Genomic DNA, 27,115 nt, shown 5'->3' on the forward strand with positions numbered 1-27,115 from the left:
GCAATCATACGATAATCTGATCGTTAGTACAACATTTTTTCAATGAGTCTATTTAAAGGCTTTCCTATTACTGAATAAACAAGCAATTTATCTGCCGGTGAGTAAATTAGTTCTCTGCGGAATAAATCTAGCGGTAAGATAAATGCAATAATTACTAACAACAACTTAACATGTAGTTATGTTCATCAAGCAGCAATTTTAATGACTGTAAGTGAACCTTATCGGCACAATTTAGGGATATATAAATACATATATCTCACAAGTGAGTACACCCCTCACATTTTTGTAAATAATATATTATATCTTTTCATGCGACAACACTGAAGAAATTACACTTTGCTACAATGTAAAGTAGTGAGTGTACAGCTTGTATAACAGTGTGAATTTGATGTCCCCTCAAAATAACTCAACACCCAGCCAATAATGTCTAAACCACTGGTGAGATTTACTGTTGGGGGGGGGGCTACTGTTGCTGGAGGGCCTATTGATGGTGGCTGCTGGGGATCTATTGTTGTTGACGCTGGCCTATTGTTGCTTGGGTGGATCTATTGATTCTAGGGGGTCTATTGTTACTGGGAGGATCTATTGTTGCTGGGAAGACTATTGTTGTGGGCTGCAGGGGATCTATTAAACTGGCTTTCCTGTTATCATTAGTAAATCCTATACAAATTACTTAGCACCACAAAATGATACCTGGTTCTTTATTCACTAAAAGGGGCGGTACTGGGAGGTGGGTAGAGTGCAGGGACAGGGGGTGCGCTTGGAGGTGGGTAGGGGGCAAAGACAAGGGGTAACTTGGAGGGGGGAGGGAGTACCTGCACCTATGCTCTGAAAAAACAGATATATATATATTATTATTATTATTATCACATGAGCCTCTGTATCTACATAGTTACATAGTTAGTAAGGTTGACTAAAGACACCAGTCCACCCAGTTCAACCTGAGTGAGTGTCTACAATTGACCTGATCCATACATTGTACACTCACATCGGTCCCTACCCTCAAGGAGCCCACAATCCAAGGTCCCCATTCATATACTAGGGCCAATTTGGGACAGAAGCCAATTAACCTACCTGCATGTCTTTGGAGTATGGGAGGAAACCAGAGTATCCAGAGGAAACCCACGCAGGCACAGGGAGAATATGCAAACTCCAGGCAGGTAGTGTCGTGGTTGGGATTCAAACCAGCTACCCTTTTTACTGCTAGGTGAGAGTGCTAACCACTACACCACTGTGCCGCCCTTTAACAAGAACATAATAGTTCACAGCAATACAGAGAGCCTTACCTGCATGCCAATTACAGCATAGATAAAAAACAGCATTGCTATAAGCAGGGCAACATACGGCAAAGCCTATGGAAAGATGAGGATTTAAAAAAAGTTAAAAACATAATTTTCTACAAAATTAGATGAAACACATAAAAGCCACAAAATAAACAATTGTCTAAACTTGATTCTATATCAGTCAGGTAATGTGACAAATGCCCTTTGGGACTTTCTTGTAAGCAATGTTGGAGAAAGATTGTCTACTTCACCGAACAAACATGGCGGGTACTTCTGCCTTTCAGTTTAAAATTTTTCTATACACACAAAAAAGAGATTGATATCATGCATATAATCTAATTGGCTAATGCAAATGTTTTCACAACCTTATCTCTATGAGAATGTGTAAATATATATGTACATAAAAGCAGCCATATTTGCTTATTACAGATGCAAATTGTACTTCCTGATTTGCAGTGCTGCATAATGGTTGTGTTTTGCTGCTCTTTCTTACACAGACAATAAAAAAGGGGCACTCTAACAGCACATAGATGGTGTTTTTAAACTGCTCATCTATGGCAAGATGAGAATAGGAATAGGTTACACACATATTTTATTTTTTTATTATTATTTCATGCAGACCAGTGATCACAACTACTCAGGACATACCTGGAAAGACTTTATAAATGTCCACAGCAATGTTCGAATGCCTTCACCCCTGCTTAGAAGTTTCACAAGTCGCATGACTCGGAAGAGTCGGAAGAACGTGATTGAGATACGAGCACTGTCTTCTGAGCTCTGAAAGGCATCATGCAAATCAAGCCGAGGCAAAAGAGTAGGTGGGCAGACAGTACATGGGACAGAGCAAGTGGTGGCACACAGATATAATGTTGAACAAGAGACAGACCATGTTGTTATGTTGTAAATCTGGGGTAGACAATCTCATCAGCTGCGCTGAACTGCAAACCCATCTTTTTTAGACCAGTTTGAATGGAATATAGTACAGCAGCAGGTAAGATGGTCTAGCCTGTTTTTTTTGTTTAAATCTTAGCCTTTCCATTAGTTAAAGCACAGCAGTTTATTACTTAGTGTGCAAAGAGCCTGCCAAGTCGTGCCGGTGGTAGGCACTGAAGCTGCACATGCTCAGACAGACTTGGCTTCCGGCTGCATTCCGGGAACACACACATGCATTTCTCAGCCTTGAGTCTCACTGAGCTAAATGAAATAAGGGCCAGTGTACCCACTTCAAACTTTTTTTTTTCCTAGACTGAATGATAAAACAGGGCAAGCTGGCAGGAAATGATACAGGATAAAGGCAAGTAGAGGTCAATCCACTCCGGGCACTACTTATCTTACCGGGTCCCCAGTGGGGCCTTGTTCTGTTGGCATAGGCTTTAAGAAATCAAGAACATTAGATATTAAAAAAAATTTCCAGGAGGAACATGAAAAAGAACACTGGATATAGAGGCAGCAACGTCTCATGAGCAGAACTTTCTACTGGGTTTGGACCATATGATTAAATGGTTGCTGTTGCGCCAAATGAGGTTTAAAAAAATATGCCATATAAAAATATAAAGGGTAACAACAAAAAAGGGATTCAAAATTGTGTTTTTAATATTTTTTCATAATGTTAGGAAACCAGTTCTCAGAATGAAAATGCTACTAATCTCATCAACTTTTGTACTTTTACTGATTCTCTCATTCTTTTATGCTTGTGCAAGTAGTGAAACTATCCACTATGCCCAACATTCTGAAAAACCCCTGATTTGGACTTCTTGCCAGGAGGGAGCTGTAATCACAGCGGTAACTACAGGACTCCATACACTCTGAGCAAACCTATACTCAAATGATAACTAAAGCCGACCATAGACGCTTCGCACCATGTATGGGCAAGAGATTGATTAACTTGGGTATAACCAGCCTGCCATATTTTACATGTGAATATATCGCTAGCGGCTGTATATATATATATATATAATCTCTCTGTTCTTCCTTCCCGGAGAACGCAATGGTTTGGCGGTTAATGGGGGTCAGTATTGACGGGAGAATTGAGTAAATTTCTTTCCTGCAACCTCCGTTTATGGCCAACCTCAAAGTCTTGCCATGTCATGTGATCTTTGCTGAAGCCCTTGTACACACGGTCGGACATTCCGACAACAAAATCCGACGGATTTTGTCTGAAACTGGTGTTGCATACACACGGTTGGACAAAGTTGTCGGAAAATCCGATCGTTCGGAAAGTGATGACGTTTGTACGTTACGACGGGACTACGTTCAGGCTAGTAGCCAATAGCTTTGGTCTCGTAATTTGATCTGAGCATGCGTGGCACATTGTCCGATCGGAATTCTCTACTAACGATCCGACAAAGTCCTATCGGATCATGTTGTCGGAAAATTTTATATTTAGCTCTCAAACTCCCGATCGGACATTTTCAGTCGTAATTTCCGACCGTGTGTACAAGGGCGAAGGGCATCAAAGTTAAGTTGGGTGGCTCAATGACTGCCACTTGACCAATTGCCTAGTTTCTTGGTTATAGCGACCTTCCTATGAGAGAACCAGGGCAGCATTTTCTCAATGATAGGCAGGTATTTTAGCCTTTTATTAGTCTTTATTAATTCAGCCAAGCAATACTGTTAAAAAAAAAATCCTAATTTTAATGGCCATGGCAACCTAGCAAGGGCTTGCAGAGTAAATACTCACCTGTTTCCACACACTGCTCCCTTATTGTCCAGATTTGCATAAACTCTCTTCTTCCCCTAGCTTTATATTCTAATCTATGATAGCAAAAATGAGCGACCTGCTGAAGGGGTATCCAGGTATATCTGGCTTTAGACAATAAAATGTCAAAGTTAAATAAGTCTGACTACAGGGGTTGATTTACTAAAACTGGAGAGTGCAAAAACGGGTGCAGCTCTGCATAGAAACCAATCAGCTTCCATTTTTTTTCGTTTATGTAAGCTTGAATTGAACAAGCTGAAGTTAGAAACTGAGTGGCTGCCATGCACAGCTGCACCAGATTTTCCACTCTCCAGTTTTAACAAATCAACCCCACTAGGTATCTAGAGATAATATTCAGAGAAATTGGCAAATTAATAAAATATTTTTAGATATGTATAAATTAACTTATAATGAATCCTCTATTATAAGTGTTGGCACAGGGTCATTTATTGATGTCACAGAACATTTTGATTGCTCATGAGCATTCTAACTCGCTATAAAAATAATTTGAAAGCTCGATCAACACACCAAAGCCTTTGCTTGCCCATAGGACCAGCTTGAAGAGCGTTGTGGACAGGCTCTCCAGCACGATTAATCATTCCCTATGCTAGCTGTGTCTCTTACATTTCTTTGGTGGAGTACTGTAATTATGATTCTGTGTATGGGCTTTGAAACACTCAAATGGAATCATTCTTTGAAAATAAACTGGCAGTTTATTCAAGTGTTGTCCCTGGAACATTATGTTTGGTTCCACAAGAAAAACCTCAAAAATATGAAATAAATGTAAATAATTATACACCTAGGGTCTCTGTACCAATCCCAATGGAAGCACTGATCATGTTGCAATGCCTTGTTGTCGTTCCTAAATAAACAGATATTATACATGCCACACCTGACCAACTCATGCCACATGCAACATTTCCATGTATGTAATTCTACAAACTTCAGACTGTTTTATATAACAATGTCAATGTATAGTGATGCAAGTTTACATTCAAAGGGAGTTCAGAGAAAAGTGGGCAAAATGTAAATGACCGGAAGAAAAATATAGACATTACATAACAGGAGGGAAACCTGCAGATTGTACAGATGGAAGAAAACTTTTAGATAAAAATGTGGCATCCTTGCGGGATCCTAATCTTACCGTGGGTGGCCCAGTTGGGTCAATTTCTGGTGGCTTTGGAAAAATTAAAAGGATTGTAAGTTGAAGGCAAATCATATAGTTTAAGTTATGATATGGATGCTACTCCTTGCTTCTGGTGCTGAAACCAGCAAGATCTAATGACATGAACATGGAATACATGACTAGCTCATGCAGCTATCTTTAGTGTAGACAGTTTTGTACTTTTCTTATCTTTTTATCCTATCTTTTTTTGATCCTCTTGATAGTTAAAGGACAAATATTTAAACTTCTGCATCATGCAAACTCGGGGAGACCATTCCCATAGTTCCTATAGTTTTTATTGTAGTGGTTTTGACTTCTTAAACCAGTAATCAATCAACAGCCTTGACTAGAATGACCTTTTCAACTTAAAGTGAATCTGTCATGAAAGAAGAACATGGGGATGTACTTGCTGGCCTCTTACTGAAAATTCTAAATGTTTGACTATGTATGACTTCAACACTTTAATGTATAACTAAAAGGAAAAACTTTTTTTTTATAGTTTTGGATAGAGTGGAGAGGGATTAGAACATGTGACAGGTTTCATTGCTGTCCTTACCTCCCGTTAAGGACAGCCACCCTCTCAATTTGTCCTGTTTACCATTATCATTGCAAGTGAAAGTAAAAGAAAAGCCCACATTTTGGGTTGTCCCCTGAAAAATAATAGAGAGGAAATCTTCCAATGGGGACACTAGCTCCTGGTGTCCTGGGGGTTACCAAGGAATTCCCTTAAAGCGGAGCTCCATCAAAAGGGGAAGATCTGCTTATCTGCCTCCCTCCCCCTCCGGTGCCACATTTGGCACCTTTTGGGGAGAGGGAGGGGGGAAAAGGTATCTGGTTTTGACAGGTACCCATCCCCACTTCTGAAAGACCTTGCCACGGCGAGATCTCAGAAGTTCAGCCCCCCTCCCCCTTTTCCTGCCACTGGGCCATTCAGAAAGTGCTGCGTTCTTTGCACATGCACAAGGCTTTACTGCCGGTTTCCCTTACAGGCAATGGCAGCACCCGAGAGCCGATGGAAACATTGGCTGGGGTGGCGACATAGCTGGATTCCCAATATTAGGGCTGAGTTCACACCCTCACCGCATGTGGCTCCCAGCTTCAATTTTAGGTCCAATTTTAGCCCAAATCTTTGGCTGAATTCGGACCTGAAAGGAACCAAAAGACGCACAGGGCTCCTGTGCAAATTCGTACTGGAGCTGCAGTGGAGATATGTGAACCGCCTCCATAGAGAGCCGGTCAAAATCTCCTGCTATTGCGAATTGGATGCGGGGAACCCGCAACCAATTTGCAACGGTGTGAACCCAGGCTAAAAGTCAGCAGCTACTGTATTTGTAGCTGCTGACTTTTATTTTTTTTCGTGGGAGGGCTGGGCCTCCTCTTTAAATTTTCAGGGATTTCCTCTCACTTCCTGCTTAACTATGAGACAGGAAGTAAAGGAAAATCTCCGCAGTGGGACGCAGATGGCAAAAAAAAAAAAAAAATCCTGACAGGAGTTATAAAACTCCCTTGATTTTGGCATAATGAAAAAAAAGTTTTGCCTTTATTTCTACTTGAAGTCATATGCCTGGAGGCTGCATAATGGAAATAATAGTTAAATAGGTGTTAGCCCTTGTACACACGGTCGGACATTCTGTCAACCAAATCCGTTGGATTTTGTCCGACGGATTTTGTCCGAAACTGTTGCATACACACGGTTGGACAAAGTTGTCGGAAAATCCGATTGTACATAACGTGATGACATTATTTCGTTATGACAGGACTACGTTTAGGCTAGTAGCCAATAGCATTGGTCTAGGAATTTGATCTGAGCATGCGTGGCACTTTGTCCGTCGGAGTAGGCTACACATGATCGGAGTATGTCCAATCGGAGCATTTTGTCGGAAAATTTTACCGGCAAGTTGGAAAAGTTGGTCCGCCGAATATTCCGATGGAAACAGTCCGATGGAGACCACACACAGTCAGAATATCCGCCAAAACGGTCCGATAGGACACATCCTGTCAGAATCTCCGACCGTGTGTACAAGGGCTTAGAATTCCCTATGCTTACAATTTATAGCATTGATGCTTTAATAGCATGACAGCCAAGGAACTAGCACTCTCAAAAGGAGGGCTTAGCAATGACAGCCTCCATTGATCTCTCACGATGGGCGAACTTTAAAAATATATAATGCTGTCCAGCAGAATATCACTTTAGACAAAGTTAACAAGAGTGGTCCCAAACCACAAAAAATAACGAATGTATTTTGTTAGTAATATAACTCTTGGTGTAGATGAATAGATTTAGCAACATTTACAGTACTTTGTGATAGTTTTGCTATTTTTGCATTATTCAAAAAGACAGTACACATTACATTTTCGAAAGGGGACGTAGTTTTCCATTTATTTATGTTATTGACTGCTCTATCCAATAAAAGAAAACCATGTTTTATAAAAAAAAAAAAAAAAAAAAAAAAAAAAAAGGAAGAGGACACAGATTGAAATACAGTCAACTCTTAAATGTAACAATTCTAAAAGACGTCATATTCACTTAAACAATTATGTAATAGAACTCCATCTATGTAGGGGATCCGCTAACAGAAATAGCAGTGCCCTGCACAAGGCAGATCTTTGCTTTACAAAAGCATAAAGTTAATTAAAGGAACAGACAGTAAATGCTTAATGTATGTGGCGCCAGGAAAAGAGGTCATGAACCCAGCAAAAAAGGTTAAGCTCAAATGTAATGTAATATAATGTTGCAGTATGAATTGCACAGTTTTATAAGTGACTTACTGTATATGCTTGGTGGTCATTTCTGACATACTTAAAGCTCACCTGTGCCCAGAATATAGATATTATTGTATTTACGCACATATTCTTAAAAGGTTTGTTACCCCAACACTTTATATTCCTGATATGTGCCTGCTATCCAATGTACTTGTCTGAGGACGTATCCTGTTCTCTGTGTATTGCTTCCTTTGAGTAAAATCCCTGGAGTTTCTGCTAGGCCCTCAGCTTTTCTATTAAAAACCGACCACACTAAGCAGGAGAGCACAGCGTGGTCAGTTCTGTAGCAATGCTGGGAGCTCAGCCTGCTCTTCTCCAATATCAGACATGCCCCCGCTGCACAGCCATTCACTGGGAAGCTCAGTGTACTGCTGCTTCTCCTCCCACCAGTTCTTACGCAGCTGAGAACAGAGGGAATGTGATCACTTATAAAAAAGGGGTATTTATGTTTTTTTGTGTCTATACAAAAATGTTTTGCCTTTCATTTCTATTTTAAACTGAATGGGTTGTTTTTCAAGGTGATGATCGTTTACAATCATTTTAAACAATAAAATATCTTTAGGGATGCTTCACACCAGCAGCAGCTAGTGTGTGCTGTACACAAGTCCAATGGGCTAATACAGCGCATCAAACTGTTTTTTTTTTTTCATTTTTTCAACTTTATTTGAATACAACAATGGTATTCTATTGATGTTTTGTGGCACACTGCAATAAAAAAAAAGTACTACGGGACCAACATTTTTCAGCAGACACCACTGTAACACAGTGGTGTGAATTGGGCAAACAGGACTGTTTGCCTTGCCAAGATATTTTTGTCTTGTCTATGCATTGGAACTGGCTGAGCAAGGCTCCCTAGCACAGTTGTGAATGGGCCCAATATAACCCCTCACTTATCTATGTAGCTGAAAGCACAACTGAGAAATTCATTTGAAACCATGGCTCCTCTCCCCTAATTTTTTTAGGCAGCAGAGATGTGGCAGCCTACCAGCCTTCTATTGTAGTCAAGCAACCACTCCTTGTAAACAGTTAGAACTGGCATACCCAAAATAAGTCTCCATTTTGATTTTTGAGAATTAATTTCTCCACAGTGTCTGCAACTACAGAGGTCTGGTAGAACTGGTTTTGTTAGGAACATGCAAATATTTTACCTTGTTTTGTTAGGAACATGCAAATATTTTACCTTGTTTTGTTAGGAACATGTAAATATTTTAAAGAGACATTCTGTAGTTACTTTGCCCATTCAGTAAAGTGACAGTGTCTGTATAAAGGGCATTTGTCAGCATTCTCCCGTTGCTCCTTCATCTTTCGCACACAACACTAAAAACCAGAGTGTTGTCTAGTTTTAGACATGGGGGTTGTGGTGATATCACTTCATTAATTAACATGTTCAAGCCTAGCAACTGGCTGCTAGACCTTGAGAGGAGGTCACATGCCCCTCCATACCTGGAAGGGCCAGGTATTTTTTCCAGCTTGGGGGTTACTGGGCAAGGCAAACATTTTATAATGGCTGAAAGTAACCCAAACACCACCCGAAAGTTATTTTGATGATTAGAAGGGGGAGGGTTAAAACCTTGAGGACCATGTTTGTCCCTATTTGGAATATTTTTCTCCAAAGAAGACATACTCACCCCAATCTCACCTCCTGTCACCAGAGGTTAGTGAGAGTCACACAGTAAAATCAAAACCTCTCTGCAAGGGAACCACCTAACAAAGGCCAGGCACTATGATGACCCATCTTGGGAGAGCCTGACACTATTGACATACAGAATCCAAACCATTCCTCAACAGTGTTTTAGATTCTGAGATGCTGCAATCCCCAGGTGTCGAGCAACAATTCTCTGCCTGCGATAATTTGACGTTGAGATAATTAACTTCCAGATATGACAGCATTTCCAGAGCTCAGTTTTTACTGTATGCATTCTGAAACATTGCTAATTTTTACATGTAAAGCAAGCATTAAAAGCAGGAAGAACGATAACACCCAAAGGTGTTTAACCCAAGAGGTTAGTGAAAACAATACACCTGTGTTAGAAAAACCAACACAGCCCACACAATCTAACTAGATTCCCCTACTATTCTTCCAGTTTATGCAATAACCTGAAAAGACCCGATTGACTACTAAGGAAAACAAACTTAGGGAGTAAACAAAAAACAGTAAACCTAAGTCGGACTTTGAAGGCATAGGAAACAACAAAGAGTTATGAAAAATAACAATATTTATTGAAAAGTACGTTTTTAAACAAAAATAGAACATTAGGGAATGGTACTAATACTAATACATAATGTACAGTGAGCCCTTGTTATCTACGCATTTCACCGTGAGGCTTCTTCAGGACACAAACAAGGTTCTACAGATAGCAAATACAGAGAATGGATCTCACTGTCTTGCAGGGAGAATCGTCTCAAGTAGATGTATCCAGAGAATAGCTCAAAGAGTACCGTCCCAATAGAAAATGATTTGTCAGAATCTGCTAGCAACAGAGAGGCAAAAATAGCCAGACGGTTCTGAAAAAAACAGGGGCAGAATGATGCACAAAATGTGGACCCAATGCCAAAAAGGGGGACAAGTTATTGAGCTTCAGAGCCCACCAAACAATGTGGTAACCAACTGAGAAAATTGCCCAGGTAAGATACTGAGAAACTGTCAACCATGTATAGAAACATTTCAATATTTAAACAATAGCATGTGGCCGCTAGGAGACAGCCTAGTGCTGGTCACAAGGGCTCACTGTACATTATATATCAGTATACATGATTTTTAAGCTTTCCCTAATGTTCTATTTTTGTTATGTAATTTTCAATTTAAATATTGTTATTTTTCATACCTCTTTGTTGTTTCCTATGCCTTCAAAGTCCGACTTAGGTTTACTGTTATAGTACTCTTTTTGTGGCTATGTGAGTGCGCTTCTTTTTTGTTTATGGAAAACAAACTTATACACTGATGTGGCCATGCATAAGCAGACTGGACTGTCTGACACTCAGATAAGTGTGGTAATGATGGTCAGAGAGAAAGCCGTGACCCTGCACAGACATACCTCCCAACCACCCTGGATCCTATGGGACTTTCAAAAGTATTTTAACTAAATCTCAGGGTCCCATGAATCCAGGCTAGAGTCCCGGAGCTCAGTTAGGGTTGACAGTGCAGTGGGTGGAATATCTTGTGTCCATTCTGCAACACAGATTCCACTCACTGTCAAATCTAGTGTTACATCTATTTGTGAATACACCAAAGAAAGGGTAGATGCTAGTGAGTGTGACTCTGGGGGCCTTGATATAAGGACAGTAGCTTTGGGCACCCTGATGTTAGAACCCTGATGTTTGCGGGAAATAGGAATTTGAGAGGGGGAGGGGAGGGGGGTTGTGTTGGGATTTATGTGTGTCAGTGAAACTCCTACTTGGAGCCCCTCCAACTATTAACAGTTTGACCACACCCACAATTTAGACGCACACCCCTGTGGTCAAGTGCACGCTCCTGATTATACTACTAGTGCTGCCCCTCTTTTTTCGAATATTCCTGTACAGGGGACTACATGTAGCTGATATCAAGTTAACCTATTCAGGTCTGCCCCATAGCAGTTTTACTGCTACAGGGCGGCACCTGTGCACCTGATTATGTGTATATATGCGATCAGGCTCTTCCGAGTAGGGCACACACATGTGTGCGCCGGCAGGTCACTCTTGCTGTGATAACACACAGCAGGAGCCCAGTGGTGGGTACCATGGACTAGATGTCCACTGGCACCTGCTGATTGTTCAGTAAACAGGCAGAATGGTAATCTGCCTATGTAAACAAAGCAGATTGCCATTCTGTCAGTAGGGAAGGCATGGATCCATGTCTTCCCCTAGTAAAGGCACCTCCCAAAGTACACAAAATCACTAGCTAGCCCCTGATGTTAACCCTTCCCAGCCAGTGTCATTAGCACACTGACAGCGCATACTTTTTAGCAATGATCACTGTAATAATGTCACTATTTCTCAAAAAGTGTCAAAAGTGTCAGTGTCCAAATTGTTTGTTGCAATATCGCAGTCCTACTATAAGACGCTGATCACCACCAATACTAGTAAAAAAAGAAAATAAATAAAAATATCCCATAGTTTGTAGACTCTATAACATTTATGCAAACCAATCCATATACTGTATGCTTATTGTGTTTTTTTGTTTTGTTTTTTTAACAAAAATATGTAGCAGAATACATATTGGCCTAAATTGATGAAGAAATTCGATTTTTTTTTTTAAGTCTTTTATTGGAATTTTTTATTTTTTGCAGAAAATAAAAAATGTTGTCGGTCTTTTTTTGTTTATAGCACAAGGTGATGAAATACCAACAAAAAAAAAAGCTCTATTTGTAGGGAAAAAAAGACATACATTTTATTTGGGTACACTGTCGCACGACCACACAATTGTCAGTTAAAATAACGCAGTGACATATCGCAAAAAAATTGCCTGGGTTAAATCTTCCGGAGGTCATGTGGTTAAAATCAGTTACTTTCACTGGTTGCATTTAAAAATATTTTTCATATTTTTTGTAAATATAGAACGGCATTAACCTGGTGTTTATTACAGGCATACCCCACTTTTAAGTACACAATGGGTTTGATTTACTAAAGCTGGAAAGTGCAAAATCAGGCTCCCTTCTGCATAGAAACCAATGAGCTTCTAACCCCAGCTTGTTCAATTAAGTGTTGGTAATAAAACCTGGAAGCTCATTGGTTTCTATGCAGAAGTGAGCCTGATTTTTCACTTTCCAGCTTTAGTAAATAAACCCCATTGTGTACTTAAAAGTGGGGTATGCCTGTATTGGTGCCCAGAGTTCACCCCATGCCTAGCCCTGTTAATTTCAAAGCCTGTTTGCTTCTGTTTATTGGTCTATATAACACTGACTTGCACAAATTGTTTGTGACAGGTACCCTTTCCGAAAAAAATAAATACAGATTTACAGAGAATAAAAAGGTTATTAGTAATCTGAATTAGTGGAGAGTGTGAAAGCAGTTAATGAGCCATGAAAGTGAGGCACTCAGTGCCTTGTGGGGTTAGCTATAGTCATCACTCATGTTACATACTTGCCTGTAGAAATTTCTAGGGATAAAATAAACATAAGAGGTGGTTAGAAGGTTCTCAGAATTGTGTCTATCCTACTAATAAAGTGCAATGATTTCTTAAACTGGCCACAATCTGATTGTAACATTTCTGTGCAATCACTTTTAAGTTTACAAAAACGACATAATGTGATATTCTTTTAAAAAGAGATACTGTCATCTTGTCCATGATGGTAAAAGTGACAGTGTCTCTGCAAAGACCTCCCTGACCCCCTTATACACGCCTTACCAGCACGCCCCAACAGCTCCTTTCTTCTCCATAGCTATTCACAATATCCAGGATTTCCAGGTTTGGAAGCGCATTTGTGACCTCCCCTATGACAGTCCTCAGGATTTGGGAGATTGGCCCCGAAAAATGTCACATGACTTGGGGAGTGACTTCACTGGTCACCAACACCAGCTGTTTCAGTGCCGGTGTCTTGTCGAATACTGTCCCCCGTCGGATAGTGTCCGCCCTGTACTGTGCTTGCGCAGTACGGAGGACAAGGAGACGCCGAAAAGTCTCCGAAGATGAACGGCGCTTGCGCACTGAGTCCAGGTTCAAGCCCCACCATCCAAGTGGACATAGAGTAAGCCCTTGTACACAAGGTCGGACATTCCGACAACAAAATCCGTTGGATTTTTTCCGATGGATTTTGTCCGAAACTGATGTTGCATACACACGGTCAGACAAAGTTGTTGGAAAATCCGATCGTTCGGAACGTGATGATGTTCATTGGTTACAACGGGACTACGTTGCGGCTAGTAGCCAATAGCTTTGGTTTCGTAATTTGATCTGAGCATGCGTGGCACTTTGTCCGATCGGAATTCTCTACAAACGATCGGACAAAGTCCGATCGGATCATGTTGTCAGAGAATTTTATATCCAGCTCTCAAACTTTGTTGGTCGGACATTCCGACAGAAAAAGTCCGATGTAGCCCACACACGGTCGGATTATCGGACAACATGGTTCGATCATACCTTTTCCGTCAGAATTTCCGACCATGTGTACAGGGGCTTAGAATAAAAAATTGCAGAGCGAAGTGAGGCCGTGCCCAAAGCGCGGCTAGCGAAGCGAGCCCGTGAGGAGCCCTCTTACTAAGTGCATACCATGTGTCCACTTGCATGGTGGGGTTTGAACCTGGACCGGGCAGAAGGTATTATTAAGTGCGAAGGCGCCATTCATCTTCGGAGACTTTCAGCATCTCCATTGTCCTCTGTACTGCGCAAGCGATGCGCCTGCGCAGTACGAGGCGGACACTATGCGATGGAGGGACAGTCCTCAGCAGAACACTGGCTCCGGAGGTGGGAGGATAGTGAGAGTCTACTGGTAGATGAGAATAAGGGGGTCAGGAAAGGGCCAATGCAAGGACAATATCACTTTACCCAGTATAGCAAGGTGACATTGGGTCTTTAATTAGAGTGGTTGTAAAACTTAGGCATGAAATATAAAGAAAGAATGTCCCTCTATAGTGTGTCCCAATTAAGAGAACGAAGTGTCATTTCTGTCTGTTGAACAAAGGTTCCTCTGTTATCAGCATGAAGAATCACTTCTGACAATTTTTCCTGACACCAAGAGAAAAAATGTGACAGGGGAGGGACCTCCACCAGATTGACAGCCTCAGCTATGTTCCCGTTTGGCCCCGGGGGGGAGTCCCTTCCCTCCAATCAGGTCTCAGAGCTCTGCAGATTGTAATTGCAGCTCTCTGCCCCTTTTTTGACAGCTCTAAATGCTTTACAAATGCATCTCTTTCAACGAATGTAGAGAATAGAAGACTACAGATAGAAAGGTTAATTTAATGTAAGAGGATTTGTTTCATCTCTGTGTATCACCCAAGGCCACTCACTTCACTGGGTTTACAACCACTTTAATCAATTTAGTGTGTAATTAATAAGGCTGACCGTGCACTACATAGTTAATGGTAAGTCAAAAGGTGATTGTTATATCATAACTGTCAGCTTTACATTTAAATGGGGTTCTATGATCACGGCTCATTAAGAACCAAAGCATCAAAAAAGGTGATATCTGGTTGTCAAGATAATTGCATTTGTTAGGTCTTATGTGACATGTGACATGCAGTAATATTACAAGGACCCTGGTGATGTGTGTTCCCAACCATATGCATATAAAACCTTTCTTAAATTTCCCATTCACTGGGATCCAGACTGGTGATGTTATACACTCCATTTTATCAGTATTTATGTATTGAATAAATGTCTCTCTTTCTCTGTTCATACTGTTTATGATAGTATATTAGTGCTCCACTTAGTAAGAGAAGTTTGGTAGTATGTCCTATTAAGAGATTTATCTAGATACATTTACTATTCAAATCTTTGAGGGTTTTTAATTTTTAAGTTTACCCTAGATTAATATAATTAATAAGCTCATTAAATTTTGTATTTTATATAACCACTGAACATTGCCACATTTATATGTATTTTATTGAACCTTTGTTAATGGTTGAAGTTATATCATTTGCACTATATAGAATTAGTAAGGGCTATTCTCACTTTGATCCAGTTTCTACTAGAGGGACAACCCAGTGTATTTTCTGTATTATCAAAACATATACACAGATCTATCTGTGTAGATTGCTTTCAGAATACTATTATATTGGATTTTAAATGATGTTATGGGTTTGGTACAGTAATCTTTTTGTTTATTAAGGATTTTTTTTTATATATATATATATATGATGCATGGTATCCATCAAATTTTCTGGAACGTGACTAGTTTGTGACCTTTTTTTTATTTATGGTCTTTCTTGTGGTGAGTATGATAATGCTATAAGAAAAAATCTGCATTTATGAAGTTATAGCCCAACTCTGGCCATTTATTACCAAAATAATCTAAAACTGAACTTTCCCAACCGGACTCTATGTTAGAAACAATACAACCCTGGCTACCATTTATTTGATGAATACAAGTACTAGATAGGCCTATCCTGGCTTCTGTTAAGGGTAACAAAATACCCCCAATTCCTAGCAATAAGTCTACACTGTATTATGAAAATTCCAATGAGAATACCACTTGCTCCTTGGCCTGGACCATGTACTCTATTGGTCCTGATACTCTTTACATGGTGGATTAACTCCCATCAAAGATATATAATGCATATAACGGACGTAGAGAGGCAGTATCAGTATTCTACCCAAAATAATGCCTTGGTGCTCCACACAAAATAAATAATGCAGGAACAGGTATACAGGGGGTCCCCGAGTTACGAACCTCCGACTTGCGAACAACTCCTACTTACGAACGGCAGGTGGCGCCGCCGGGCACATCGGAAAACGATGTCGGAAAACAGCGGAAAACATCAGAAAATGCCGTTCTGCGCACGTGCCTACAAATTAAAGTGGAAGTGAACTCCCCTAACGTTTTCAGCCAAGGAAGCTGCCATCTTTGCCTGTTTAATCTTCAACTGCTATGGTGCTGCACATGTGATTCATTATGACACCAGCTATTGGATGGTTTGATAGTTTGGCTGAGAGCACAGCCAATGTGCAGTTAGCATGCCTTTTTAAATCGATGGGTTTACTTCCACTTTAAGAACAAATCCGACTTGGGAACAAACAGGCAGTCCCTAACTCGCAACTCAGGGACCCCCTGTAGTAGGCACTAGAACAATGATGTGACTCCCCGAAGCATTGGTGCAATAAAGCAATTATATCATCCTTGTTGTTCTCTTATGGAAGTCCTTTGTGAGCCTATTGTGTAGTAATGTATATAAAAAGTATATTTATACACGTGTGTGTATATATATGACATACACATACTACTGTGCAAATGTTTTAGGCAGTTGTGAAGAATGCTTTCAGAAATAGAAGTGTTAATCGTTTATTTTTATCAATAAAGAAAATGGAATGTAAATGAACAGAAGAGAAATCCAAATCAAATCAATATTTGATGTGATGATGTGATCACCCTTTGCCTTCAAAACAGGCATTTTGGCCTCAGAGATTCTGCTCTATCCTGGTTCTCTGCCTATCTATCACAGAGCTCCTTCAGTGTCACTTACAACTCTGTCTCCTCCTCTCCATTGCACCTTTCTGTGGGGGTCCCCAAGGCTCTGTTCTTGAACCCCTTCACTTCTCTATCTACACCTCTTCCCTTGGTCACTTAACCGCCATGGCTTCCAATATCACTTATACGCTGATGACACCCAAATCTACCTGTCTACTCCTCACCTCACTCCTTCAGTCTCCTCTCGCATTACTAACTTACTAACTGACATATCAGCATGGATGTCACACCACTTCCTTAAACGAAATCTCTCTAAAACTGAGCTATTAATATCCAACCCCCTCCCCCGCCCGTGCCCCCCTCCATGACTTTTCCATCAAAATCAACAATGCAACCATCAGTCCTTCCCCTCAAGCCAGAGTACTAGGTGGAATCCTAGACTCTTGTCATTTCAGCCTCAAGTCCAATCGTTGTCAAAAGTTTGTGGAATTCACCTCTGTAACATCTCTAAAATTCGCCCCTTTTTAACAAATGAAACCACCAAGCTCCTCATTCACTCCCTTGTTATCTCTCGCCTTGACTATTGCAACTCCTTTCTCATTGGCCTGCCTCTCCATAGGCTATCCCCTCTTTAGTCTATCATGAATGCTGCTGCCAGACTTATACACCTTACCTACCGCTCAGTGTCTGCCAACCCTCTCCTCCAATCCCTACACTGGCTCCCAATCACCCAGCAAATTAAATTCAAAATACTAATCACAACATACAAATTCTGCCCCGAGCTACATCACCAATCTTATCTCCAAATATCACCCAAATTGTCCTTTCCATTCTTCTCAAGACCTCCTACTCTCAAGCTCTCTCATTTCCTCCTCTCATGCTCGTCTCCAGGATTTCTGCAGAGCCTCTCCCATCCTCTGGAAGTCGCTACCTCCACCTGTCCGGCTATCCCCTACTCTTGCTACCTTCAGGCGATCCCTGAAAAATCATCTCTTGAGGAAAGCCTATCACGTCTCCAACTAATCTCCTACCACTTCCATAAGCTCATTCCCCACAGTTACAACCTTTTGTACCACCTGCCCCACCCTATTAGATTGTGAGCTCTTCTGAGCAGGGCCCTCTTAATTAATAATTGTATTTTATTGTATTATAACTGTATTGTCTTCCTTTTATATTGTAAAGTGCTGCGTAATCTGTTTGCGCTATATAAATCCCGTATAATAATAATAATAATTCTAGGTATACTTGCACACAGTTTTTGAAGGAACTTGGCAGGTAGAATGTTCCAAACATCTTGGAGAACTGACCACAGACCTTCTGTGGATGTAGGCTCCCTCAGATCCTTCTGTCTCCTCATCTAATCCCATCTAATCCCAGAGAGACTCAACTACGTTGAGATCAGGGCTCTGTGGGGGCCAAATCATCACTTTCAGAACTCCTTGTTCTTCTTTACAGTGAAAGTAGTTCTTAATGACATTGGCTGTATGTTTAGGGTCGTTGTCTTCCTCCAGAATAAATTTGGGGCCCACTCTTCCCTGATAGTATGTCATGATGTAAAAGTATCTGCCTGTATTTCTCAGCATTGAGGACACCACTGATCCTGACCGAAATCTCCAACTCCATTTGTAGAAATGCAGCCCCAAACTTGCAAGGAACTCCACCATGCTTCACTGTTGCCTGCAGAGACTCATTAATGTACCGCTCTTCAGCCCTTTGCAAATAAACAGCCAAATATAAAAAAATTTGACTTATCAGTCCAGAACACCTGCTGCCCTTTTTCTGCACCCCAGCTCCTATGTTTTCCTGTGACTCTGGACTGCTTTGTGTGCCACTCAAGCTCACTGACACAGGATATTGATCACAAGCATTCCGCCACTGGGAGTGCCGACAGGGAAGGGAGATTGTCCTAGATCCTACAATCAATGGCAGTAAAGAAAGGACTCCCTGAACCTGAACATTTTCCTATACTGGGTGGATCAATGGCAACCTCAGCCTGGACTCTGACCAGGCTACGCCCCAATGTGTTTTTTTCTGTGTTGGGGAAATGTGTTGGGGGCGTGGCCTGGTCGGAGTCCAGGATGAGGTTGCCATTCATAGATCCTATGTTTTCCTGCATAGTTGAGTTGCTTCACCTTGTTTCCATGTCAGAGATCTGGAATTTTGCCTGCAATTCTTCAATGAAGACCACTTCTGGCCAGACTCTAGACATGGGACTGCTGGACATCTTCTGATGTCAAAAATAAGTAAGTATGATGTATCTTTCATCTGTTGAAGTTTACTTTAGTTGATCACTGCATTTATGGTCCTCAACAATGCCTGATCAATGGTGTCCTCAATGCTGAGAAATACAAGCAGATACTTATCCATCATTCCATACCATGAGAGAGGCATGTGATTGGCCCCAAATTTATTCTGCAGCAGGACAACAAATCCAAACAAACAGCCAATGTCATTAAGAACTATCTTTGGCTATCTAAAGAAGAACAAGGAGTCCTGAAAGTGATGGTTTGACCCCCACAGAGCCCTGATCTCAACATTATCAAGTCTGTCTGGAATTATATGAAGAGACAGAAGGATTTGAGGCAGCCTACATCCACAAAAGATCTGTGGTTAGTTCTACAAGATATTTGGAACAACCTACTTGCTGAGTTCCTTCAAAAACTGTGTGCAAGTATACTTTGAAGAATTGGTGTTGGTTTGAAGCCAAAGAGCAGTCACACCAAATATTGATTTTATTTAGATTATTCTGCTGTTCACTGTATTTTGGAAATTGATAAAAAATAAATAAATAAATATTAAAATATATATTTTTGAAAGCATTCTTACTTTACAGCATTTGTTCCGACCTGTCTAAAACATTTGCACAGTAATATACAGTATACAGAATTCTCATCTTCATATTTCTACACTGAGTGTGAGGTAAAGGCCCATATGTGTCCATGTGTTTAATGCAAGAAGTGTTAACAGAAAAAATGAATTCTGAAGTTATATGCCAAAGATAAATAGAGGGTCTGCGATGCCATTAATGGTCCTTACTTTTATGGATAAGTTCAGTAACTCATGAGATTGGTGGGTGGGGGTGGGGCAAACATTGATATTCATAAACCAATTGCAATTTGTATAATAAGGCATCCCAGGTTACAGTCAGTGGAAAAGTGGCCATACATGGATCACATTTTGGCCGGTTTAGCAGCAACTGGACACATTTTGTCAGCCTGTAAGGTTTTTCCCAAATGATCAGTGCTCCCAACTATAGCCGGCAACACTGATCAATGTGTTCTGACGGCTTCCCGCCTTCAGAACACCATAGCGGAGCGAGGGGGCTTACCCCATCCACCTTGAATGTGGATGGGAAAAATCAGATCTTCCTTTTTTCGTTCAACCTGTTGGTTGAACGGAAATAAAAATCATTCATGTATGGTCAACTTTATTCCTTTGTAAGGCAAGGCTTCTTATATGATAAACAAAGCCCCCCCCCCCCCCCCCCATGTAGACAATTAAAGCTGCAATTTAGCTAAAACCTTTTTTTTCTCTCTACAGCCAGTTACTTTACTTATCTGTAATGAGGTATGTTCCACAATGTGTAGGCTGCTGGATTCTGTAGAAATCTTTACTGCAGGGCTGTCCTGTCCTCTTCCTACTGCTGGACTTCCAAAGCTGTGGGGGTTCACAGCTTGGGTCTCCAGCCTCAGCTACACTAAAGATAATCTGCCAGGGACATACCCTCTCCTCCATTGAGAAAAGCTATTTTATTTTGTGAATGGCAGAGAGAATCCTGTGCCTGATAAGACTCTCTCCCATTCACAGATCCTGTTATAGGTAAAGTAATCGGTGAAAGAACTTTTCTCAATGGAGTATGTTTTTCAGCAGGAGAGGCAGCCCTGCAGTGAAGATTTCTGCAGAATGCAGCCGCCTGCACATCATGGAACATACTTCATAACAAGTAAGTCACATAACTAAAACTTTAAAGAAATGTTTTTTTATCTTTTAGCTAAACCTTAGCTTTAAAACAGAACTAAAGAGACTAATACTCATCTCTCCAGTGGTTCTTTACCATGGTTGGCATCTTCTTGTGTGTGCTGGTCTTCGGCCATCTTCATTTGCCGGCACGGGATGACATCACGCCTGGGCATGCGCAGGAGCCACTCATCCTGGCACAGAGGGATTGGCCTGGTGCTGTAAGCTGAGCTGCGCATGCGCAGCTCAGTTTACAGAGCCAGAGAAGTCAGCGAGCGGGCAGGTAGGGGTATTTTACTGCATGTTTCTTCTGCAATAAAAGCCTGCTTGCTTGCTGATTGTCACAGTGTACTTTAAACGTACTTGCTTCTAAAGTAACTTTTTTCAGGTTTTAATATCTCTTATTTGTGAATTTTAATGAACAGAAATGTTTACTTTGAATTAAAATTCCTTAGAATGAACAAGATTCTTTGCAGAGAAGGATCACATTTTAGCTGCTTACAAAAAATTAGATTTGCCATTATCAAGTGTTATGTTTTCCTTTTTTTTTTATGGTGCAATAGCAAATCAAAATAGGCCTTTAGATAAAAATACCCTTTAACACAAATGTATAAATGTACATTTCCTCCTTGGCTTATGCCCCACTGAATGCTGATCTGTTGAAATCAACAAGAAATCCTCCACTATTTGTCAGGTCTATGCACTGCCGGGAGCAAAGGATAGAGCTCACCAGGTAAATCCAGAACTTGGGATTTGGACTGCAGGAGTAAAGTAAATATCACTCTGCAGGAATTATTTCATTTAAACCAGACTCTGAAGCCAGTGGGTTACTGACACAAACAGTGACATCTAGTGGCTAAATAATGTAATGATGTGATGAGCAAGAGGGACACTTCAAAGCATACATCTACTGTATGTACTCTCATACCAAGCTCCCAGTTACACAGTTCCTGAATAATTAATGTGCAAAACAAAATTATTGGTTAAGAACAATTTTTTTTTTTTAATTAATTATTATTATTTTATTTTTTTCCTTTTTAACAGGGTAAGATAACAAGCCCAATACCAAAGTGTGGATGAGAAGTAATGTAATTTAACACTTTTGGTAATTTAAAAGTACTATTTATTTATTAGGGGTTATTTATTAGGGGACAAAGATTCCCAAAAAGATGGAATGTCTCTTGAAAAAATGAACCTATGAAATGTTATCAAGATATTCACAATATAATGTAATATCCGTATGCAGCAAACATACAGTAACGTGTATTTAAATCATGTTTTTTTAGAAGGCGTTTCCATAAAAGAACAAAAGCTGACAGTGCTACCACCCTGAAATCTTATTTTAAATTAGGTTAAATATCTTGTTGCTGCCCCACTCAAAGTCTCTGCAAGCCATAAGTACACAAGGGTCAAAGGAGTCGGCAGCTCCATAGGTTAACCTGTCAAGCTGCCGGCTCCTTTGACTGTCATTTCCATAAAAGGTAAATCTATATATATTTTAAATCATGTTTATACAAAATGTGTTGCATTGATTACTTCTGCACTCCAGGCTCAGTAACAAAGCATACAGTTTACAGCCCCCAGCTGATATTTAAATGTGATATCCACTTTGAGGCTGGGTTCACACTCCCGTACAGATTGGCTCACAGCAGGGGGTCCGCTGCGTCCCTGTTCACTGTTTCAGGTCTGAAATTTTTGGCTGAATTTGGACCTGTAACAGGACCAGAATATGTACAGGACTCCTGTGCAATTCGCACCGGAGATGTGTGAATCAGCTCCATAAAGAGCCGGTCACAATCTCCTAAAATGCAATTTGGATGCAGGGAAATCTGCATCCAATTCGCAACAGTGTGACCCCAGCCTTAAGCTATCCTTGATAATCATGATTACTATATATTTTCATTGCATTGTCTTATAACAATAGATATGCTCAGCCACTTACAGTTTGTGATTCTGCTACACCTCATAAATCAAAATGTCAATATCTTTGGGAGGGATTTATCAGAATTTGGAGCAGCTGTGCATGGCAACCAATCAGCTTCTATCTTCACCTTATTCAGTTAAAGTGTTACTAAACCCAGTAATATGAAAATAGCTCATATCCCCCTGCAGTGCCCACAGCTTATAAATCTTTTTACATTAAAACACTGCCAGTATTTACTTTTTTGGCTAATCTGTATACCACGGTCACGTGATAAACGACAGGGTTTGTCTGAGTTCTGAGTGTTCAGGTAGGAGGAGATTTCCACTGTAGCCTGCATCCTTATGCTGTTATGGGAGGTGGATTAACCATTAATCAAGATGTGACAACCTACCCACTGTGTTTCTTTTTTAGTTTCTGGGCATGGAAGAGAAGCGAGGGACTGGGCTGTCATTTAGGACCTGTATACATGCCCACATGTGTGATGTCAATATCAGACCAGAAAAACTCAAAAAGCTCAAAAAGAGAATCTCCAGCAATAGAGACCAAACTGAGCATGTGCAGCTTTACTACCCTCACTGTGACTTATCTGGCCTTGCCAAGAGAGACGCTGCAGGAGGGGGGGAATCCGTCCATACAGGATCAAACAGCCTTTTTACACAATGCAGAAGATTAACCCCTTAAGTTCCACAGTGAGTATAACAAGCATGTTGTGGGTTTAGTAACACTTTAAGCTTGGTTGGTTGTCATGCACAGCTGCTCCAGATTCTGTCTGCTTCCGTTTTGATAAATTCCCCTTATTATTGTTCCACAGCCACAAGTCAGATTTGAATTCTGCCCTGAGGTCTGATGCATTTAATTTATGGTGAGAGGCATTTTAGGGATGAAATAAATATACAGTGGAACCTTGGTTTACAAGTAACGTGGTTAATGAGTGTTTTGAAAGACTAACAACTTTTTTTTTCAATTCTGACTCGGTTTGCGAGTATTGTCTTGCAAAACGAGTAGAATTCAAGCTGATAGGGTGTGCAGTACCGCATTTGGCCAGAGGTGCAGGGGCACTGGGGACAGTCGGAATGGTTCGGAGCTGTTTGGAAATACTCGGAACCACTCGGAAATACTCAGTTCCCGAGTGCCCCTTTATGAGGCTTTCCAAGTTCAGCCGAGCTGTCCGCGAGGCTCTCCGGTGCACCCCCCCCCCCATCTCTGACTACATGCGGTATTGCATGTAATAGAAGTCAGTGCGGAATGAATTATCTTCATTTCCATTGACTTCTCTGGGGAAACTCGCTTTGATATGCGAGTGCTTTGGATTACAAGCATTCTCCTGGAACGGATTATGCTCGTAATGTAAGGTTCCACTGTATAGTAACAGTAGGGGTGCAAAGTTTATTTAGTCAACACTGGTACTGATAAAGTGACTATATTATGTAGACCTTCAGACGCAGCACTGACTTTAATCACGTTCGTTGTCACAGCAAAACCTACACAACAGAAGCAGGTGGGAATATGCAGTTCATTAAACTTTTGCAGCTGTCAAACAGATGTATGCCTTGTGCACACCATGTGCAGAGATGCCAGTTTTCTGCACACATTCTGCAAGAGCACAATAAAAAGCAATTGTTCTTTCTGTGCCCTGTTCACACCACAACACTGGTATCACGTGCAGATTTTTTGTGCGCTGAAATCTGCAATGTGTATGCAGTTTTCTGCAAGGAAAAAACTAACGTGACATCAACACTATGGTGTGAACAGGGGACATAACTGATGCGCATGAAAACTGATGTCAACATGCATAAAAACTCAATGGTTTTCCCATGAGATTTCACGTATGCATGGTGTTTTAGATTTCAACTGTCATTTTCCAGGGGAAGGTTTAAATATGATTGCCATTTGTAAAATAAATGGTTTGTACTGCTCAGAAACTGATATACGAAGCCCTGAGGTGGATCATTTATCAAAATAAATTGTTTTATTTATTTTAAAGCGGAAGTAAACCCATCCATTTATCAGTTTCAAAAAACAGTTTCATTTCCGGCACGTGTCAGAAATGTAACACTCCCATTGGTTGTGCTCTCAACCAAACTGTCAAATCATCCAATGCATAACTGATCACATGTGCAGCATCATGGCAGTTGTAGAGGCAAAGACGGCAGCTTCCTTGGCTCAAAACGATAGGAGGGTTTACTTACACCTAAATGCTAAACACTTTAAACACTAATGCCGCGCACACACGACCGGATTTTCCGGCAGACTAGGTCCGACGGTCTTCCCGACGGATTTTCGGCAGAGTTCCGACGGACTTGGCCACACACAAACTGACTAAGTCCATTTGAAAGTCAGTTTGTTTTGAACGTGATGACGTAAGACTAAAAAAGGAAGTTAAATAGCCAGTAGTCAATAGCTTCCCTTGCGTCGTATTTGGTCTGTCAGACCAGCGTACAGGCGAACGGTTTTCCCGATAGGAATTGCGTCCGTCGGACAGATTTGAAACATGTTCTATTTCTAGGTCCATCTGATTTTTTAAACGAAAAACGATCGTATTAGCCCCCACACGATCGGATTGTCCGATGGACTGATTCCGTCGGACCTAGTCTGCCGGAAAGTCCGGTCGTGTGTACGCGGCATAAGGCCTCATTCACACCATATGTACAGAAAAACTGATGGAAAAACCGTGCAGATTTCACTTGCAGAGACATGAGTTTACGTCAGTTTTCATGGACATGTTAGAGAGTTTTATGTTGCAGATTCCTGTGCAGAAAAAACACACATCACATGATATTAGTGTTGTGGAATGAGCAGAGCACATAAAGAACAAGTGTTTTCTTTGTGCCCTTGCAGAATGCATGCAGAAAAACTCATGTCTCTGCACGCTGGTGTGAATGAGGCCAAAAGCAATGCACTACAGTGCGTAATAATGCATTACTGTGCATTGTGGCATTTTGCATGAGTAAAAAAAGCTGTGGGTAAAATTTTAGGTTAATTACATATAAAAAAATGGGCTGACAATGTATATTTCCAGATAAAACTTTTTTCTTAGTTTTGGATAGAGTGAGGAAGGGTTAGAAGAAGGTTTTAATGCTTTCTGTCGTTCCTTTATATTACTTTCCCCTTAATTCCTGTCCTGCAGACAACATTATACCAGAAAAGAAATAATGGAACCCTTCAACAGCAGCACAAACAGAAATAAAAAAAAATATTTTCTTCAGTAGAGCAAGGGAAAGCAAATCCCCCCCCCGTCCGAATTACATTTCTGTCTGTGTCCCAGTTGCACGTTAACATGCAAAATATTGCGTGTGCATCAATTCACCGCAACAGAACGGCCATGTGTAAAGGGGACCTTAGTCCCCTTTCACGCTGGGGCTGCCCATGCGTTCACTATATATATATATACAGTGGTGTGAAAAAGTGTTTGCCCCCTTCCTCATTTCCTGTTCCTTTGCATGTTTGTCACACTTAAGTGTTTCGGAACATCAAACCAATTTAAACAATAGTCAAGGACAACACAAGTAAACACAAAATGCAATTTGTAAATGAAGGTGTTTATTATTAAAGGTGAAAAAAAATCCAAACCATCATGGCCCTGTGTGAAAAAGTGATTGCCCCCTAAACCTAATAACTGGTTGGGCCATCCTTAGCAGCAACAACTGCAACCAAGCGTTTGCGATAACGTGCAATGAGGCTTTTACAGTGTCCTGGAGGAATTTTGGCCCACTCATCTTTGCAGAATTGTCCTAATTCAGTTACATTAGAGGGTTTTCGAGCATGAACGGCCTTTTTAAGGTCATACCACAACATCTCAATAGGATTCAGGTCAGGACTTTGGCTAGGCCACTCCAAAGTCTTCATTTTGTTTTTCTTCAGCCATTCGGTGGTGGACTTGCTGGTGTGTTTAGGATCATTGTCCTGCTGCAGAACCCAAGTTCGTTTCAGCTTGAGTACACGAACAGATGGTCGGACATTCTCCTTCAGGATCTCTTGGTAGACAGCAGAATTCATAGTTCCTTTTATCACGGCAAGTCTTCCAGGTCCTGAAGCAGCAAAACAGCCCCAGACCATCACACTACCACCACCATATTTTACTGTTGGTATAATGTTCTTTTTATGAAATGCAGTGTTCCTTCTACGCCAGATATACTCGGACACACACCTTCCAAAGAGTTCCACTTTTGTTTCATCGGTCCACAGAATGTTGTCCCAAAAGTCTTGGGGATCATCAAGATGTGTTGTGGAGAAATTGAGACGAGCTTTGATGTTCTTTTTGCTCAGCAGTGGTTTTCTCCTTGG

General features: G+C 40.9%; 1 protein-coding gene across 15 annotated transcripts in view; it reads right to left on the reverse strand.

Annotated features, from left to right (window-relative positions):
• The window catches only part of CACNA1D (calcium voltage-gated channel subunit alpha1 D), a 540,723-nt gene that overhangs the window by 85,446 nt on the left and 428,162 nt on the right, over window positions 1–27,115 (reverse strand). For 8 of the 15 annotated variants that reach the window (XM_077452074.1, XM_077452076.1, XM_077452075.1 and 5 more), the window contains 2 exons: window positions 1,932–2,060; window positions 1,287–1,352 (listed from right to left, as the gene is read on the reverse strand). In XM_077452074.1, coding sequence (XP_077308200.1) covers window positions 1,287–1,352; window positions 1,932–2,060 — 195 coding nt within the window. Of the gene's footprint in view, window positions 1–1,286; window positions 1,353–1,931; window positions 2,061–2,618; window positions 2,655–5,125; window positions 5,159–27,115 lie in introns of all 15 variants that reach the window. The other 7 variants (XM_077452065.1, XM_077452061.1, XM_077452077.1 and 4 more) reach the window with 1 other exon arrangement.

The sequence above is a fragment of the Lithobates pipiens genome, unplaced genomic scaffold (assembly GCF_037356315.1).
Source record: "Lithobates pipiens isolate NorthernLeopardFrog02 unplaced genomic scaffold, aLitPip1_a1.2 Scaffold_23, whole genome shotgun sequence".
NCBI lineage: Eukaryota > Metazoa > Chordata > Amphibia > Anura > Ranidae > Lithobates > Lithobates pipiens.